General features: G+C 39.2%; 1 protein-coding gene across 5 annotated transcripts; it reads right to left on the minus strand.

Annotated features, from left to right (window-relative positions):
- Positions 1-292: 292 nt before the first annotated feature.
- On the minus strand, positions 293-20,478 carry LOC143156506 (uncharacterized). Of its 5 annotated transcripts, none has more exons than XM_076330110.1 (5): positions 20,273-20,478; positions 17,203-17,274; positions 7,551-7,612; positions 6,000-6,020; positions 293-3,381 (listed from the first exon to the last, which is right to left on the minus strand). In XM_076330110.1, exons 1-5 carry the CDS (start codon positions 20,314-20,316, stop codon positions 3,269-3,271), a joined length of 312 nt encoding a protein of 103 aa, XP_076186225.1. In that variant the 5' UTR covers positions 20,317-20,478; the 3' UTR covers positions 293-3,268. The 5 variants fall into 5 exon arrangements, 3 of the variants coding, with proteins under 3 accessions (XP_076186225.1, XP_076186224.1, XP_076186223.1); XM_076330109.1 differs by having other exon boundaries at positions 5,873-6,020; XR_012994637.1 differs by lacking the exons at positions 293-3,381; positions 7,551-7,612 and adding an exon at positions 18,091-18,298 and having other exon boundaries at positions 5,520-6,020; positions 20,287-20,478.
- Positions 20,479-20,613: the final 135 nt, after the last annotated feature.

Raw genomic sequence — 20,613 nt, forward strand, 5'->3', positions numbered from 1 at the left:
CGGAGAAAGAGGAGGAGAAGCAGTCAAGGAAGAACTTGCTAGGATTTCACCATGGTAATTTCACAAATGCTGCTTTACAGTTCATCTATTGTCCTCAAAATAGCTCTAATGTATGCTACAGTTCGCACAGCGAACAGGGGGAAAATGTATTCATCACAATGCAATGAATTGCTGGCTGCTCAATTAAAAAACCAGTAATTAGAGACTCTGAAAGACACTTGGGGAGAAACTGACCTTCAAAAATACTGAAGATGGTACTCAAGTAATGTATTACTTTTAATCAAGTAAGATCCAAAAGTCCCAATCTAACTCAAGCCTTTCTGGAGCAAAGTACTGAGAAGATGCACACAAAGAGACGGGGCATAGTCTCAGTGAAACACGCACAGGCAGGTGTCGTTGAGGTTTTGACACACCGGATACAGTATTTTGAACTGAGTAATGCCTACGCAACTCAGGAACTTCCACAGTAAGCAAGAGGCCATAAATGCAGCAGGCGGTGTCTGTTGGAAAGAATCCATCCATGTTCTTGCGATCTCTCATACGGGATTTGTTCTGAAGCTTCAGATCTTCAATTTCCTCTGCAACCACGGTATGATAGACTTTTTTCAAAAAGAGAAGCTAATGCTTTTACTGTGTTACAGTTCCACTTTATGGGGTCTAAGAGAATGCCATATACAAGATTTCTAATTAAATGGAGAATTAGCAACACAAACATGAAAATAGAAAAGCTTTCCTCTGTACCTCAGTTTATGCAACAGCAGACACAGATAACGTGCTCAAGTGGTTGTTTCCTCATTGCTCTGGGCTGCAATTAAACTAGCTTTAACTATCATTGGCTTAAAAACGCCTTAGCTCAAGCTTGAACTAACAGCACAAATTTCTGCTCTCCAATCTGAGACAACAGATTTTAATATCTCCCTAGAGTCAAGTAGGAAATACATAGTATTGCGTGTCTTTTTAGGTGGCCTTTAATAAGGCATTTTAATACAAATGTTTTTATTTTCATTTTAGTTTTATGTAGAATTTAAAAAACCAAACAAACTGTGAATAGGTGCTAAAAAAACCTCAGGTACAAACTGTATGTTAGCACCAAAGTAACGCTAATGAATATTTCCTCCTTAAGTGGTACAATAGAGAAAGTTAGCTGTAAAAAAACCACACCCAGTCTGGAGAGGAAACTGCTTGCTATATATCCGTGAAATACTGTGGCTACTGCCATCTTCTGGGACGTGAAACAAAGGCACGTCAATACTAAACGAAATACTTTCTCTTGCAAGAACAGACGAGTTTTAGGGTTTGAGATACAGAATAAGCAGAAATTCCTGAGGGCTGACTCATTTGCCCATGGCTTCTTGTACATATCATATTCATATTCACCATTTACATATTTGACTCCTAAAAACTAGGTTAACATCATTTTATAAGCACAGCAAAATTACACTCCTTTAATTTAAGTTGTGGGGAAGATAGTTGTAAGCACTTGTTGCGTTCTACTTCTGAGAAGTTTCTCGGAGTGATTGCACGGGAATAGTGTAAATTTTTCCATTTATATCATGCTGATTGGAGCGGCTTGTCATGGTTCATGATTAGGGCTTACTGAAGTACTGTTACATGTTATACAAACATATAATTCAGTAGATGTATGTCTGTGTGATGCGTTTTGTGGGAACTTCATTGCATATTTCAGGCTTTTTCTGCTTTGGGAAGGACTCCAAGCAGTGAGAGTCGGATTCATTTATTCTTTTCTTTTTTTCTTTAACTTACAGTGCATTCCATGGGCTTGTTTATCACGTAGATTGATTGTGAACAGAAAAGTTTGTCATAGGAGTTCAACACTCAGTATATAAGCTATGAGTGGTTTTGTCATGGCTGACAACAAAGAACTGTTTGGTGTTTCATCATAGGAGCGTAGTTCATGATCAGGAGGCAAGTAAAAAGAAATCGCGTAGCACAAGGCTTCTCAGGGACAGGTTAGACTTCAGGACCACAGAAAATTAACACTTAATAAATAAACAAAAAATAAAAATAAATAAAATTAAAACAAATAAATAAATAGAACTCAATTCCCCCTGAGTGGTACATCATTCCTTTTCAAAACAAACAGCAACTTCCACCCAACCTTAAGGTCTTGAACAGCCACCTACTAGATTAGGCTGTTTAATGCATACACCTGATATTGAAGGAATATAACACTTCTGCCTACCCTCTTGAATATTAGCCTGTGGCATAACTAAACTTGGGATGTTTTTACTTGTTTTACTGGTTTCTCTCCAATCTCTCTCCGCTTTGTGTTGGATGTCTCCCAGCCCGAAATTACAATTGACTCCTGGGCTGTTTTTTTGCAGGACAATGCAACCAAACAAAGACAAAATGTTACCTGTTCAAAACCTCTGCCCACTGGGGATGTGTGGCAGGAGAAAAACCGCAGCCGCCTGCCCACAGCCCAGCGAGATATATGAGCTCTCAGGTGGCCTTTGGGACAGGGCTACCAAATGCATGTCATGCGAGTTGTATAATACTTGGCACCCTGCCTTGGGTTTATCTTTGCTGTTAATGCCAGCCATCAATCTTGTTCCTCCTGAGGCTGACTGCTCCTATAAGAAACCGCTTTACTTCTGCCCACTCATTGCCTCTCACTCGTAAAAGACAATTTTATACTCTCGGTGCAGCTAAGAGTATCAGCCTGTTGGCTCAGCAGAAATAACCCCATGTCTTGAAGAAGTCCTCCACGCTCAGGAGAGACAGTGGAGAAAAATGCTACAGAGTCTTCAGGTAACCTGAAGGTGAGTTTATGCTAATTGGCAAGTGAAATACACCACTCTCTAATAACAATTAAAAAACAAAAAATCTGGGACGAGAGCTGTGCAACGTTTAACTGTTACTAAGCTCCCATTCTGTTAAAAATCCCAGTACGTTTCTTCGCTTTATCATGCCAACTAAAATGAGATATAATCCGGCAGTTCTGAGTGAGGTAGTTGATTAGTTACATGATGTAGTTTCTATAATATGAAATTCATTTTTGTGATATCCCATGGTTACATCACACTTGATGAGAAGACTTTAAATGTTTATTGCTGTGATAATCTAGAGAAAACAAAATCTGTGTTCCATGTTTGTCTTTTTGGCACATGATTGAGTAGAAATCTCGTTTAATATTTATAATACTGCACTTATACTACTTGCTCCATTTTTAACTATGTTGAATTGGGATGGTTTAACATGAGAACCTTGGCAAAAAGAGAAAAAAAAGTTTCCATCAGTTTTTATGCTAAACACTGATTTTCCTGGTAGTGAACAGTATTTTGCAGAGCATAGGTTCCATAAAACGAGGGAGACAATCTGCCATCTGTCCGTAAGTGTTATCCAAGTTCTGTTGTGTCCCTAGGAAACAGGAAATATGATTTAAATAAATGTGGCAGTGTAATTATTTATTGACTTGTTACCTTTGAATCTTATGCAAAACTGTTCTCTACATTCTAGTATTAACATTTTGAACAGCTACTACTAGGTTGGCACCATTGCTGTTTACAGGGAGGAGGGGGGTTTATTGCTCCAGGCTGTCCCAACACCTTCTCTTGTCTTTGCAAAGCAAAGTTATTGCTCGCTGTGCTTCTCTTTCCAAGTGGAAGACGTACAGTCTATGAGATCATTTAGATATGACCTTTGAGCTGTTTGTAGGAGTATAATGCATAACACAAATATGCATAAAAATATGCCTGCTCCTAGAACGCCTTCTATGTTCTAAAAATGCTGAGATGCACATTTAGTGCAGTAGTAGAGAAATGTGTGTGGTCTTCCTTTTATTCAGTTTTGTATAACTGGAAAAGGATACTGGAACTGGCAAGCCTATTAATTAAAATTTACTGAATAGCTAGGAGTAGCTCAGAAGCAGCAAATCCTTAGGCCTGCCACCCTTTGGTTGTCTGCTACCCTACCAAAGCAGTCGTACTTGACAGGGATGGTCCGGCTGATGGACCCTGAGCTGCTCTTACAGGACGTTTCCCAACAGAGGTCCTCGTTGTCGCTAGAGGTTATCATGCAGCCAAGATGGGTCATGCTCAGGGAACGCTGCAAGGTCTTCTCCCGCCAAATATTGAAGGCAATGTTCTGCAAACAACTCCTACACTCAGTTTACTTGCTTGAAAGAAAAAAAAAATCAAGGAAAATGGAAGGGGATGGGGAATGGATATAATGGGCTATTTTCAGACTTGCATATCTGCTAAGTTTCCAACCAAGGTATTTGTTTTGAACAAGGTATTTTTAAATAAGCAAAATAGTCCATTTAGGAAATGTGGAATAGTTTAACTGAAGTTAATTTTTATTTTTAACAAATTCAAAATAAACTTTTATTTTACTTTAATGTAGAAATTTTTTTTAAGTGAGGGAAACTTTGACAACATCTATTTTGATACTTCTGAAAAAAAAACATTAATGAGACATCATATTCATAAGCCATTCTAAATATAATCAAAATATAAATGTATTACCTTTTAGATAATGTGGTAAAAGCTCCTGTGCACACCCACAAAGGAGCATGGAGAGACAATGGCGGCTGGAAGAGCCCAAATAATACCTTGCCCTGGCTGCTCCCAGGCCCGTCGCAGGAGCCATCACCCACCTCCACAAGCCCAGAGGAGCACAGGGGCACAAGGCACGCAGGAATCCAAGTCAAGGACTCAGAGGACTCGCAGGGCTGTCCCAGGACAGCCTCAGCCCCAGGGTCCAGGTGTGACACCCACCACCGCAAGGCAAACCTGGAGCACCTTCTGGACTGAGGGGGGCTGCTGCCTAGGGGTGCGGGACACTTGATGGGATGCAGGGGAAGAGCATTTTGGAAGAGCATAAGCATAGGACTTATTATGGGATGTTTAGGGGAGAAACCAAAGCGGGGAGAAAGGAGGGATTTAGGTGATTTGGGGACGAACAAGTGTGGGGAAAATAGAGGGGTAAGGGGATTAAAAGGGCCGGTTGTGTGTCAATACTTGGCTGGCCAGCTCACTTGTCTGGCCATGCCCTGTGCCTGATCAGCGCAGCCTGCCCTGTCTTCTCCTTCACTGCTCTCTTGAACACATTACGTGAAAAAGCGGTGATCTGTTTAGAGCGCTGATGGATTACCAGATCGGTTAAAAAAAATTAAATTCAATTTCGTGGTTTCCAAAGAAATTGAAGCCCTGCTGCTCTTTCTCCACTAGAGGTCTCTGCAGGGAGGACCGAGAAACCTCTCACTCCAAGAACATGTGCTTTATCCTCAGCAGATTCTGACTCAACGACTTTTTAGTCCTGTTAATTTTAGTGAAATTACTGGTGACTCGAATGGGATTTACTGGGGGGCCTCCCTTTCTCAGACTTGTGCAACTGCATTTGTTTGGATGAAGTCTCTGATATGGCTAACTATGTGTGACTACCTGACATACACGCTCTGACTTCGTGCACACATATTTAGATAACTAAGCCTTAAGCTCTGCTTAAAAGAGCATCATTATAAGGTCAAATATGGGCATGAACAGCAATGGGCTCCTGCAAACTCCAGGAAGATGGAATTACCTTTTATTGCAGAACTGAAATTTAGATTTCCTATTTATTATTATAAGCAAAAATTTCCATTTCTGTTTTAATTTCCAGAACTTCAGATTTTACCAAATTCTCCAGTCTGTCTCTCAAATTCAGGACTGCTAAGTAAGCAACAGAAACGAGCACGTTCTACATAAGTGGGACAGAGCAATGCTCTAAGCATAAACAGAGGAAGAAGTACTCGAGCGAATTTTCGGAGGGATAAGTCATTTGCAAAATCTCTTTGACTCTGTTTAAACCGGAATACTGTTGTGCTGACTTTGCACATGGCTAAAACCTGTGTGCATGTGAACTACCCCACCATCTCTCTGCTGCCTTGGTTTCCACTGGAGGGAAGGCTGGATGTGTAGGCTGAGGACAGATGGACCTTGGGAGCCCTGAGGGAGACCGTGGAGCTGGAGCATATTCAGTGATCAGGTCTGATGTACCTTTTGACACTTCTGAGGCAACTGCAGAGAAAAGAGAAAAAGGAGAGGAGAGGAGAGGAGAGGAGAGGAGAGGAGAGGAGAGGAGAGGAGAGGAGAGGAGAGGAGAGGAGAGGAGAGGAGAAGAGAAGAGAAGAGAAGAGAAGAGAAGAGAAGAGAAGAGAAGAGAAGAGAAGAGAAGAGAAGAGAAGAGAAGAGAAGAGAAGAGAAGAGAAGAGAAGAGAAGAGAAGAGAAGAGAAGAGAAGAGAAGAGAAGAGAAGAGAAGAGAAGAGAAGAGAAGAGAAGAGAAGAGAAGAAGAGAAGAGAAGAGAAGAGAAGAGAAGAGAAGAGAAGAGAAGAGAAGAGAAGAGAAGAGAAGAGAAGAGAAGAGAAGAGAAGAGAAGAGAAGAGAAGAGAAGATTACTAGCATTCCTTCAGTTTTGTACAGAAGAAAACCATCGTGTTTCACTTGCCAACAAGGACCATAAAAGTGCATGACATGTACTTCATTTCTGTAGTTGCAGAAGTCTTACCTTTACTAAATGTCTAAATACTACTTATACATTCTGGAAAGTTTAGGTATAATTTGATCTCACTAGAGTTGGGAAATGTAGATTGGGTCTTGTGCCAGAAAGGCTTTTGGGTCACAGGGGAACCCATCCTGTGTGTAAACTCATAATGTCCCTCAGGACATCTGCTGGGTTAAAAGAGCTCTATGGAATATGCAGGGTCCTGGGTGATTCCAGTAACCTCTACTGTATCCCCAGATCAGTCTGACCAACAAAAGCCTAGGCTAAAGGCTGGGGATAAATCTAAATTTGCCCAAGGTGGATTCCTCCAGTTTTATTATTGTCATAACTCCAACTGAAATGGTAATTATCAGTATTTTACAGTGATCTTCAAGAGAACTCTGACCATCTCTTACTGACAGTACTTTTATTCATATATTGCATAAAACAATAAACGACAGCCTTTGCTGTCCTCAAGATCAAACTGAGCCACACTGAATTTAATACAATCGCAAAGAGAATTAAAAGTGTAAGTCATGTTACTATTAAATGATGAAGTGTTTTATGCTCTGATTCAGCAAGATATTTAAACCTAATTCTAACAAAAAGTGGTTGCCTTGCTCTATTGCATACCCACAGATTTAAAGTAAATGTGGCTTAAATGTTATCCTGAAATGGAGCCACTGAGCTGTATCTATGCACTTGAAAATGTAGCCATTTTTTGCAAATAATAGCAAATTGCTCTGAAGATATAGAAGTTGTGTTGCATCGCTATATATGCTAAATTTGAAATATCTTATTTAGAAGAGTTATGCAATATCTGATGCAGAGAACAAAATCCTCCTGTGGCAATATGCAACATTTCTCCATTTTAAATATGTATATTCATATTACCCTTTATATGTGCATGCACCACATCTTTCTTCTCATTAATGAAGTTTGACAATTTGTGGCAGAACAGAAAGGGAATCCATTATATTTAGTAACAGAAAACCCATTTCTCATTTTTCTAGTGCCAAGCAGCTGCAATGCAATTGCCTAAACCACTATATCACAATTCCTCACCGTTGTGGTTCTTCAGGTCACCCTCAAGGGTCTTCAATTTCCTTATGTTCACAGCTTGGCACCTGGTAATTTTCAGAATAAGGAAATGGAAGGAAGCTATATATTTTTATTCTGAGAAGGATTTTTCTTTATTTGAGAAGAAATAAATCTGTCAGGTTGAAAATATTAAAAATCAGAAGCTTGATTGGAATAATCACAGCAATATCAATGCCAATTTTGTTCACAAACTTTGGAATGAAAATTTCCTTCATGACAAAGAAACTTGCCCTCTCCCTGAAAGAAATTGTCTATGTGCAGGGGAAATTGAATTTTTAGTTCAATAATCAATGGAGTTTAAGAATAAGTTATGGTAATAAGGCTGAAAGGCACCCAGCATTGTTTTTCCTTAAAAAGTTATTCAGTATTCTTGCTGCTGCCAACTTCAGTGGGCTATGTTGGCTAAAATGAAAGAAAATTAAACTTTACTACCCAAACCCTCCAAAGTTTGCCATTTCCATACATTCTCATTGAAAAACTAATTTGTTTTATCATCATGGTAAATGTAGGCAATGCAAACTGATTCACAAGCTTAGTCATTAATACTCCATAGTGTCATAAGAGCATCAGTTTTGTGCTCTGCTGTGCCCTTTCCTGTGCAGCCTCACCAGCTCAGCCCTGCTGGGACTTGCCTTCCCCCAAATCCTCTGCTCCTGGCTCTGGGTCAGCACCGTCAGAGCCTCAAAGCTCTTGCAGGGGAGGGCAGGAGAGGATCTCTGCTGCTCCTTCCACTCCTCAAGAACACGTTTCAGTGGAGAGAGCAGTGGTTTTACAGAGGAGGTTACACTAATTAGGATTACTTCAGTAATGGGGAAGGCAGTGAGATAAAAAGAACTGCCTTGAGTAGTGCTTTGCGCTATTATCTGCTATCATCTGCTGTTACCTTCCCAGAAAAATCAGATCTTCTGAGGAATATTTGTATTTGTGGGGAAGGTGAGAGGATGCCACCTAAAAGGATCATACGGTGAAAGAAGTCTAAGATTATGTAGGGCAGGACTGATCCCTCTCAAAGTCAAAGCGGATTTAGAATTTCCACACTATATTGGATTTACCAATATAAGCTATTCTTTTAGAAGTCCATTCTGAGTTTGGGTTTTGCTCTAGTATGAATGGGTAGGTTTCAGTCCAGAATCAGGGATGTGATTTCTTAATACGGTTTGAAAAGATTTTTTAACCCCTCTGGATGTGCCCTGTGACTTTGAAAATCGCTTGTATTGGTGTTTGCTTGTAACGTACACACGGAGCTTCAGCCCAGCCAGTTACCAGTTCAGTGCAAACACAGCCACAGAAAGCTGCATGTTATTCGCAGGGTTTTTTTTCCAAGCTGAAGTTGTGCAGGAGAAATCCAGCCTATCAGAGGCCAATAATACGAACTACGGAGATATTCTCCCATGCACACACATACAAAAGCCTAAATCAGAAGCTACATCTGCTGCGGGTGTTTTCTTTGTCACGCATCTCGTTGAAGAGAGCAACCTCACTGATCAACTCCTATTTCCTCCGCAATGCAAGTGCATTTTTGACGATGTCCTTCTGAGATAATCTTTCTGGATCAATCGTGGAATGAGATTTTATGGGACATGTTAATCATGCTGCTAGTACAGTAGGAAAAAAGTACATTCAGAGTGCACCTACAGATTTACTAGGGCAGTTAGTTTTAGCCCCTGCACTACAAAACAAGAGACAAGCGTATATAAGCAAATGCATGTCTTTTTAGACTTCCTCTATGGCTATGGAAATACATAGGTCCTTTTTAAACCAACATTTTTATAATATATTTTTTGTTGTCAGTGGTTAACAAGTTGACTGTTTTCCTTAATTATTTTAATATTTTAACATCTAGTTATATAACTTTGTCTTATTTTAAAAAATATGAATGTGATTTTTTAATATCTCTGAAAATGGTATAAATGGAGATGTTAATGGTTTCACGTTTGTTACTGATATTTATTTTATGTTAGTGAAATCTGGCATTTTTGTCTCCAAGTGATATGCAGGTCAAGAACAATGACTATTGTGTGTCATGGATCGTTACTGCATTTATCTGAGGTTTTTATAGTTACAAATTTCCACTGTTTCTCTGATAAAACCTAGTTCAGGGGAGTTACAATGCTGAATAACTGCTCTAGTTTCCATCAGTCTGAGATGTAATAAATCATGCTTTCTTAAGAATTTTTTAAAAAGAAGTATTTTTAAAAGAACTTTAAAAGAACTATCACTGTATTTCAGCAATGTTGCTATGCTGAGCAGTTGTGTAGTTCATGGGAAGCTTTTGAAATTAAGCGTATCAGGATTTTAATGGCTACTCTGCAAGAATTGTGTAAATGGTCATTAATGTCAGTAAAATACAGACTGGGAGACGGCATAGCTGTAGCTGAAAAGGGTGGCAATAATCACTAAATCTTTGCAACATTTAATTTCAGAAAGCTTGATTTGAGAATTGTGTTTAAATTGCTGGTGTTGTTTTGGATGTTGTCGTATCAAAACCCCAAGACTACTACTTTACAGCAAAGCAAACTGCGTCCCTGCCCGCCTCTTCCCTACTCTTCAAAAAATCCTGTAACTGGCTAGCCGGCTGGCTCAGCTGGACGAGGAAACAGCTAGGCGTGTAAATACACACCAGGTCACTAGATGTCCTCCTCCCGCAAAATTTCTTCTCATTCTCACTTAGCAAACTGATAATGTTCTCTTAAAAAAGACCTACGACCACGTACAGCCCTAAAAGATCACCAGTGCAAATTCGTGTAGTCGCAAACGTCCTGCGCCTGGAAAACAGCCTCAAGGTAGGTCAGAGCTCTGCACATATGAAAGATATTATTTTCTTACGCACAGATTAGGCCTTTAAGGGATGCAGAGGAAATTTCTGTTACAGCAAGTATTGCAGAAGCAGGGCTCCTGGGAAGCTATCCCCTTGTAGGTGACTTATAAAAATCTGGAGTGCATAGATATCCAAGACTGACTGTGAGTAATATTTTTAATTATCTCTATGCACTGGTTATGTGGCAGTTTCTGTGCACAGATGCATAAATTCTCAAGATAATTCATTATTTCTGTGTTATGTGGCCACTTTCACTTCTGTTTTTTCTTGCTGAGGAAATACAGGGTTTGGGTTTATTCAGATTTCCCAGAATGTGCTGTATGGATACAGCTGTATTCCTATAGGATATGAATCCCTGCCACTAGAAATGGATAAATATTCATAGTCAGCTAGCAACAGCAATCTGTAGGGCCTGCTGCAGGCACAGTAGCCGGGACAGCAAGCAGCTTTCCTGCTGCAATCCAGCAAGCCCAGTTGGCGCAGGTGGCTGGAGGCACCTCTGGCAACTGGAAGTGGTACGGCGTGGGATGGGGAAGAAAGTGATGCCTGAGGGAAGGCAGTGGGGAGGAAGGATGAATATTCATTTTGGTTTTCCCAGGACCTCCAACAGTTCCTGGCTCTCTTGTCACAAGTCACTGAAACTACGCATGCTTCTTGCGCTCAAAAATGGTTTTAAATGCTGACGGTTCTAAAGAGCACCAAAGTAATAATTGTGGTATGTACTATAACTTGAGAAATTGAAGTGTACCATAGAGCCAGAGGAAGAACGATATTTTAAACATTTTTTTGTTATTTCTGGAACGTTGTTGTTTCTGGTACTGAGGGCTGGGACCCTATGCTGGGGCACTGTGTAAACAGCGTGTCCCAAGAGTTTACAGCTTAGGCGGAAAAGCAAGGCAAGTCAAGATGGAAGAAAGACAGCTAGTTTAAAATAGGTTACAGGCTTTTTGAGTGCTACTTATGGAAAGACACAGTAGGGAGATTTTTTTAAGGCAATGAGTAGCCATATAACGATCTAGCTGTAGTGACTCTTTTTAAGATTTCAGCGAGCTGTTGACGTTGTTGAGTTTCCAATAAAAACCACAAGATTTTACAGGGATTTGCTAGGATGTGATTTTCAGATCACTGTGTAGAGTTTCATTAAATGTCCTAACATACATCTTCATAGTTCATAACTGTCTGCAACAGGTACGTAGGCAATATCCAGGTTTATTTTAGGGTGAGACTTATTCTGAACAGATTAAACAGCTTAGAGCCTATAAATAAATGAAACAAGACAAAAACATCAACCGTGATTCATGAATTTCAGGAAAAAGTAACAACCAGTATTGAGAGAGTATAAACTGTCATAGAATTGCACAACCTGAAGGTGGCTTTTAGTCAAAGATCACTCTACTGATCTAAGAATAAAAGGGAACAGAGATGCTCATTAGCATCCAGGAAAACATCCCGCAAGAGTCTTGAAAAGACAAAAGGCCAGGTGGGTGAGCAACAGGAATTAATCCTGGAAGGAAAGGGAAAGAATGGGAAGAAATCTGTGTAATTTGAGGATGACAGATAAAATTAATTTAAAGAATCACAAAGCTTTTAGCTAAAGAAATTAGAATTTTGTTGATTCATCTTTTGGGGCATAGGCTTTTAAGAAATGTTCTATAAAGTCTGGCCTTAAGTAAACTCTATAAAAATGAGTCTTCTTACCCCAAATATAGTACTAGTTCCTTAATTGTTACTTGCCAATATCCTATGAAATTCATGCAGTGAAACATAGATCCTGCAGCGTATATGAAAGTCTCCCCAACTAATCCAATGAACCTGCTATGGAGCAGAGATGAGCCATGAGAAGGTCTATTCAAAAGCACATTGTAATAAAACTGTGTATTATCACATATTTAGTTTTGAATCACGTTTTTTAGTTTTATTATATTTTTATTATTTCAATCAATTCAATACCTTGTACCTATCCATGTCCTTCACTGACAGATTTAGGGATTCACATGCTGATATTTTGTCAACACTCAAAGTCAGTCATTGCTTTGCAGCATTAACCACTCCCTTACTCGTTATAATTAGAGTGAGGAATAAAATCTACAACAAAAAAGTATTTTAGCTTCTTCATCTGTTGTAGTCTTCATCCACTTGTGTCTTTTCAGCCTTTATGAGTAATTAATCACACAACAGCCACGGTCTTAGTGTTGTCCCTTGTTTCTTTGCTTTTTCCCATAGCTGCCAGGTTCTTAGATATTTCTGTAATGCTCTTAACGCTCCCCAGCAGGTAAAACAAGACTTGGTTTCCATCTGCCTGCTGTTTACATTTTAGAACAAAGTTTGTTATCAGAATGAAACAGTTTCTAGCACCAGTCTTTCAACTACGTCACCTCAGCCACCAGTTCTGAACCAGCCAGGTAATTTTCTTGGCTTCTACTTGTTCCTGTTTAGCAGAATCGTGGAGCAATATTACAAAATGTCGAGCCTGTAGGGCAATTGTTCTCAACAGCCAATTTACTGAAAATAAGCAACACAGCAGCACTGAGGAACACATCTCAAAGATCACGTATGTGGTTGTGTGATTTGTTTCACTGGTTTTAGCCTGCTGAGATATGACAGTGTATTTAGAAAGTCAAGGTACATTTTCTTGGCAAGGAAGCAGAGCATTCTGACTGTAAAATCCTTTAAGTGAAACGCTGCGCTGTTTTTTATATCAAATAAGACTTTTATTTTCTGATCATGTTTCTTATTTGAATTCATTAGTGTTCTAAGAACAAAATTACCTGCATATTTATTACTTGGGTTGATGGTACAACTTGGAGTTGGGCAGAAATGTGTGGATAACCAGTTTATTTACCAAGGGAAATAAAGATTTTGAGGAAATGGAAAACTGTTGAAAAGTGTTTACCAAACTGGAAATACTTTCAGCTGAAGTAGAAAATAATGTCCAAATATTTTGTTTGACTTCTACATGTAACTTTAAAGAATTACATTGTATATCTTTGTTGCTAAAATAAGTGAAAGGAATAAGCCAAAACCAAACAAAACTTTTCATATTGAGTTGAATAACATATATTGGCTGACATACATTTCTTTTCCAAAAGGATAAATATTATCTGAGAATTTATTTAAATTGACTCTGCCGCCTTTGTTTTGATTTTTTATTTGGTCTACTACACAGGCAGTACTAATTAATGCTAGATACTCTGTTATGCTGGGACCTCATAGGAGGCTCAGTGTTGTGTTTCATATTTCCTAGACTTTACTGGTCTGATCTTCATGCTTTTATTCGGGGGACAACTCCCTCTGAAGTCAAAAGAGGTATTTCTCAAATTAAAGGATGCATGGTAGGCACGAGTCCATCACAAGTGGACTTCCTAAATGGGAAGGTGACCAACATACTCTTGTAGCCAAAGAGTATGCGCTGGAATACAGGTGCTGGTGTAACTCCTCCAGGTAAATACTCTGGGGTTCGATAAGCATGAGGGCGCATGTTCACTTGTTTTAGAATATCCCTTTAGAGGGGTAATATCTGTTCTTAGATATAATTCATGTGTGGGAACCATACAGATGAACTCGTTTAACAAAGGGGAGATCCAGCAGGTAGTGACTTGTAACCATAAAAGATCATAAAAGATAATAAATCAAAATGGTATTGATGCAGTGGGGATCCAGAATGTACTTTACATTTCATGCGAATGTTTGGGTGGAAAGCACGACGTTCTGATGGGTAAGTAAAGCCTTGTCTTAAATAAAGCAAGCTTCTGATTTCTAAGATTCGTTTCCAAGTTAAATTTTTTTTTGCTGACTTCAAGCCTCCAGGGTACCCATGCAGTAGTACCGTACTGGCTGAGAACAGGCAGATGGTGTTCACCAATCCTTCCAGGCAGCCTCATGTTTTATCATGCCAGTATTGTCATCAATTATTTCAGTGTATTAAAACAGTGGTGGATCTCATTTGACCGACTAAGGCCTAAGACTGGAATCACCTGCATGCTAGCTACTTAGTGATGACAAATTTTTGATTGGGAAATGATGAACAGATCACAAACTTCAATGTGGAAAGTGAGGTTACTACACTCACGTACCAAAAGCTTACCAAAAGTATCAAGTTGCACCAGCATACCAACAATCAAAGCTTGCATGGTCAAAATGATCAAGTGTACCAGAGCCTTACGACTTTTCTTACCTGGAAAACTATGTGAGACATCACGCAGAGCGAAGGGTATACTTTGACCATAACTGACTACATACTTCACTTTATCGGCTTGCCAGAAGAAAAGCTGTTGTACAGACAGGTCAAAGTCTGCCCTTGATTTTTCCTTTTATCACTCTGCCTACTTCAGTGGATGATCATACCTATGGCAAAATTTTACTCCTCGCTTTGCATAAAGAGTTTCTTTTAGTAAAATGATGTTGGGGAAAAGAAAAATATGAACTTACGAATTTTTTTTTGCCTACAAACAATGTTTTCCATATTTACACAACTGAGACATTAATGGATGCTACATATGTGGACAAAAATATTTGAATACGTTTTTACTGTAATTTCGCAAAGGCATGCTTTGCAGAATCAAAGAAACTTTGCAAGATCACAGATACTTGTAGCATAGATTTTTCTTCTTATTTCAAGCTAACAGAAATGCGAAATCTCAGATTTTTCCACCCATATCTATTGCCATTACCGTTCTAACCGTTAGCGGACAAGTAAAACTCTGGCTTGAGGCCACTGGGAAGGTCCTGTTTTGCAGTTACTGCTACCACAAACCACATCATTACCATTAAATGCCAAAGTCTACCTATAGGTCAAGGTCAGGCCAGGACGATGACTGGGGAAGAAGGCAACTGTCATGGAGCAGTCAGAGTACTCATTTGCATTATATCGTCGGAGAAATCAAGTTGAAGGAAGGAACTAAAAAAACCCCTATAAACTGTAATGGTCATGTATAATGAAGGAGTCTCACTTCTAATCAAGTAGACTTTCTATTAATGCTTAATAATTGGTAAAATTGCAGTCCTGTCTTCTATCCATGCACGGGGAGGTATCTTACGCAGCAGGACCACTTTGATCAAACAGCACCTCTTGTACCCGACCTTGCGTAAGCAGAAGACATTTCACAAAACGGACTGCATATGGTGTTTCTTAGATGGCGTAAAGCCTGCTCCATTTTCACTTCAGAAGACAGCAATTCAGGATGTAATTGTCACTTGGCATAGTATTCACCCATAAAGAAGGACCATTTGAGATAATAGGAAAGGGATCAAGGAACTCAATGACACCAAGTCCATGCTTGTCTTGTTAGTGTACTTTTTCCAGATATTGGTGTCCCGATGTTAACTCTGACCTTGTTCAGTGAGAACAAACATTGGCAGATAGAGACAAACAGAAATGCTTCCATGTAGCATCTTTCCATAACAAAGCCCTGTGCTATAAATGTTTGTGGAACCACAAGAAACTTTAGCTGGGGGAGTAGCACTTGCAGAGAGGCTGTCAGCACATGACTTGTTGAAAATTTAATTCTTTGAATGCATCATGTGGTTTAGGAGGACAACATATTCTAGAGCAATCCCCCTTCCTTATGCCTTTTCTTCTGGAAGACAGCACTTCGAGCTCTAGGGCTGCCTTTGTTCTGAATGCTGCTGAGCCTAAGGTTATGAGGATGGTGTTACGAGGACAAGAGCCCTTGGCAGGAGTAAGATGTACAAAAAATGTGGAATGATTGGCAGGTACTTTAAGCTTGTAAGGATAAGAAGCAGCAAAACTGGCTTATATCTAAAAGCACAAATAACACGAAACTTTACTTCACATGTACAAAATAGGTAGGTGTTTTAATATTAGATCAGAAATCCCAATTAATGTTCTACAAAACTGTCACACAAAGCACAGATAAGGGTCCATATTAATAAACATGACCAAAAAGGCAAAAAAAACCTAAAAAACAACACCGTTATGTAAGTCATACACTTCTGTAAGTAACCAAATTGACACTTGTGAAAAGTAAGGAGCCAGAGTAGCAAAAACAGCAGTAGTACAAACTGTAGCATGGAGTAGCAGCTCAGGTTTAACCCATGCAAAGAACCTGTGGTTTGGGAAGTAGCTGGGATTTATGTCCAGTGGGCACTTCTCATGTTTAAAATTGTCGTCAACATTGTTCACTAGTGGAACTTGAAGTTTCATGATATTCCACTTTTCCTGCTAGGAATGTGGTTGGTGCCACCAGATATAAATCAGGTAATATTTTTCTGATTGTTAGCAACAACATGAGGTTTTCTCTTTGTTTTTCTCTTCTAAGTCTTTCTGAATCTTGTTGTGCCTCCTCTTTAATGGAGCAGCTTGTGACAGACACTAGGATTTATGATCAGTGGATACTAATGCAATTTAGGACTTGGGAATTGTAGAACAATATGGGAGGATAATGAGGTGGGTTTATAAAGCCTGCATGATAAACAACCCAGTTTCTTAATGTTGGCAATTATTTCTGAATGAGTAGGGAGAGGAGAGAACATTATTTAGAGAGTGGGCAGCTGTATACCAAAACTGAGCAGTATGAAGCAAGAGTTGTAAGGGACAGTGCCTTTTACAAAATAGAGAAGTGATGCAGTCTGTGAAGTATTATCAGGCTGGGTATCTTGTGTTTCTTTTAAAATGTGTTTTCTCTGCAATTGCAAGTTCTTGTAGGCATTTTTGAAATTAAACTGCTCATCTCTGTTTGAAGCATACAAATTTAAACCAAAATGGATCTGAAAGAGCATCAGCAGTCAATCCATCATAAAACCAGAGACAACTCAAGATTTAAACTCGGAACTACTCACATTTTTGGAAACTCTTCTACCATGCCAAAATCCAAAGTCCTGATCCATGTGGAACAGACTAAAGGAGTTAACCTGTGAAAGACAAATTACCCTTGACTGCGTCATGTACACAAATAGAATTTGAATTTTGTTGTCATGTCGTATCTTTTGTACTAAACAAAGTTAAACAGAACCATTGTCCCTATTGCTTACTACTTCTGCACTTTTTTTTCCAATTAATAGCTTCCCCTTCTGATTATATTAACATTCATGTGCAAATCAGAATTCGGCAATATAGGGTTTTTTAAGTAGCTGTTCTGGGGACAGTAATGCTTCAGATACAAGCATCAGCTCATGAAGCATCTCACAGCTTCATGGTTTTTTCTTATCCTAGCCACTAGAGGGCAAAAGACATAGCAATAACTCGGACGTGGTATTCTTTTATATGGTTTTATGTTATGAGTATTGCAAGCTATAGGAATGAGGCAGAGCTGAAGTAGTATCAACAAAGTTTTTTTCCTAGATGGACTTAGATGTACTTCAGATGACTTGTATGGGGCATAAGTTTGCTATCTTCTCACAAACTGAACAGAGAAAGAAATAATACGTTTTGGGCACACTGAATGACATTTATAGACAATTATAAGTTCAACTTTGCAGGTGAAAGTGAAGTTGTCATTAACTCAAGAGTAATATCCTTTAGGGATGTGAACGGGTTTTTCAGACCCTTCTTTGCTAACTGCCTTGTGAGGGGTGTGTGGCACCGACCAGCTCCATGCAGCTGCCCTGCTGCCACGAGAAACCTGAAAAGCAACTGCAACAACCCCAACTAATTTTAAGCAGTTGATTAGCAAACGGGTTTTGAGTTCAGCTTATCCAGTGATAACACATAAAGATTCTGCAGCTCACCAAATACAGCACTGGAGAATATGGCTTTGAACTCTCCAAGCACTTTAGAAGAATCTTTCACCCGCTAATATAACCAACTTGATGATGAAACATTTTCTTCCTATGCGGGCCGTTATTTATTCTCTTGTAGGCATGCAGACTTCAGGTGACGGCTTTCCTCTCAAGCTTTAAAGCACTCCCCTTTGGTTTTGTCTAATTACAGTGGAGCCTGCAGAAGAGAGAAATCTTGAGATTCTTCAGAAAATCTGCATTACAATAATCTGCTCCCTAAGGTCATGAGAGTAGACTCCAGACTTCTTTTTGTTTAGAAGAACTGTGCTTTCTTTAGTAATTGCTACTGTGCATCAGCATAATCTCTCAAATTTTATTTTGCTCTCTCTTCAGTCTGCTAAATATAGCTGTAAGATCAAAGAACCACAACTACCCAAATACAGAAGCCCTGATGCACCTCGCACTCGGTTTAAAAAGACCACTGTAAGATACCATTCTTACAAGGATATTTCTAATGAATGGATTGTCTTTCTCTTCTTCTGCCCAGAAAAGAGGACTTTGTGAACAAAATCATTTTTCTATTTACTCTCTCTAATATATTGTTTAAAAGACTCAGCAATAAAGCTTCATATTTACATTCCTGATCAATAGTGAAAGCCTTTGAAAGTTTCTATAAGTCTGTGAAAACCAGAACATAGCTACGCACCCTGGAAGCAGCGCTGTGAGACCCAAGAAAACCTTATATATGTTGGCAAATGGAGAAGACCAGAGCGCTTGTTCACTGTATAACTCTACTCATTTTGTCCATTATGTGAATGAGATGTGAAGAATAATTTCCTGCATCTCCAAGGCCCTAACCCCTGGAAAACAGTAGTAGTGATGTTGCCCACCTCCTGACTTTCAATGTGGCTTGTCCTGGGCCATTGTGCTGTAAACATGCAGAGAAGACGGAGTATATGAATATCAGTAAAAAAATATGTATATATCTATCTTACTAGCAGACTTTAACAAGCCTTTGTTATATATTACATTTTAAGCTCTATCTTCTAGTCTTCAAAATTATAATGACTAGTTAGAGGTATGTGAACAGTGTAATAATCTTCTGGCAATAAATTGCAATACACATTCATAGTTACAAGGATTTCATGTTCTGTGAAATGGTCCTTATAAAAACAGTAATAGTTGGTATGTCATGTCCTTGGAGCGTATCAGCAATTAATCCTCAAAATGATCAATGGAGACGATGTCCTTTTCCCTCTGTTTCTGGTTATTTATGTGTGCCCATTAATTAGGCCTAATTTTCTGTTGGCACTTTTCTTCTTACTGCAATTCAGTTTTAGCATATCTTTCCAAAGACTTATTAATAAGTAGGATCCTTTATATTGTGTAGCACAAATATTTTATAATCCACTAATCTTGACAAAAAGGCAATGCCTTACCAATAAAAAAATGCAAGAGGAGTAATGGTTCCTTGCTAATAACTTATTAGGTCAGATCACCCAGTTTGAAGTGTCTATCATACTTTAATTTTATCAGATTTCTTCCTTTGGAAGCTACTACTCTATCTTTTATTGAGATTATTTTTATCCCAACTGGATCCCTTGCCAGAACCAGCTGTACAGTCATAGGACAAGCAACGGACACAAGTTGCAGCAAGGGAAATTCCACCTGGATTAAACTAAAATTTCTCCATGTTAAGAGTGGTTACACAGTGGAACAATTTGCCCAGGCAGACTGGAAGCTCAGTCCCATTCGAAACAGCTGGAGAAGGCTCTGAGCAGCCTGATCCAGGTCTGAAGAGAGCCCTGCTCATGCGGTTGATGATGATCCAAGTTTGCTCAGCAAAAGAGGCAATGTGGAACAGATATGAGGAGACAAGGCTATGGTCAGAATATGAAAGTACTTTAACCAAAAAGCTCTAATTCTCCTGCCTTTTACACCAGTGTCATACCAGTTCCCCCCTGTGCATTCCAGTGCCTTTACACAGAGCCTAGCAAAGAGGAGCTCCCGCTGAGACCATAGTGCTGTCACATAATTTGTATATATTTAATTTTCAAATTTCCAGAGTTTGTGCCAGGAAACTGGTAAAGTTGCTGTACCTTACACAGGCAGTGTTTAATGAAATTTAAAAACTAAACAAGCAGCAATCGTAATCAGACAGTAGACAACAAAAGGATAAAGTTAAACTTACTTCCACTCACTTACCCTCACTTCTTGTCTGGTTAAATCATCCATCTTAAGATAAGTTTGGGTCAGGATTGTAGCAATAGGTAAATTGTTGATCTCTAGATAATGCTCTGATAAAAATTCTCAGGTTTTGCTGTCTGGTTGGAGCAGGTCAGATAAAAACTGATGTGGGGAGACGCTACTGCTGCTCTGTAGGTGAAATAAAAGCCCTTTTTTGGTGTTTGCAGCATCAGCAGCTTCAGGCTGTTAAATGGCAGCTGTGGTGTAAAAATAGACACTGGTATTTATTGGAAGCTGAAGCCTGCTGAGGTTTTACAGATTTAGAAAGTTTGCTAATCACTATCA

This window comes from Aptenodytes patagonicus, chromosome 2 (assembly GCF_965638725.1).
Source record: "Aptenodytes patagonicus chromosome 2, bAptPat1.pri.cur, whole genome shotgun sequence".
Classification (NCBI taxonomy): domain Eukaryota; kingdom Metazoa; phylum Chordata; class Aves; order Sphenisciformes; family Spheniscidae; genus Aptenodytes; species Aptenodytes patagonicus.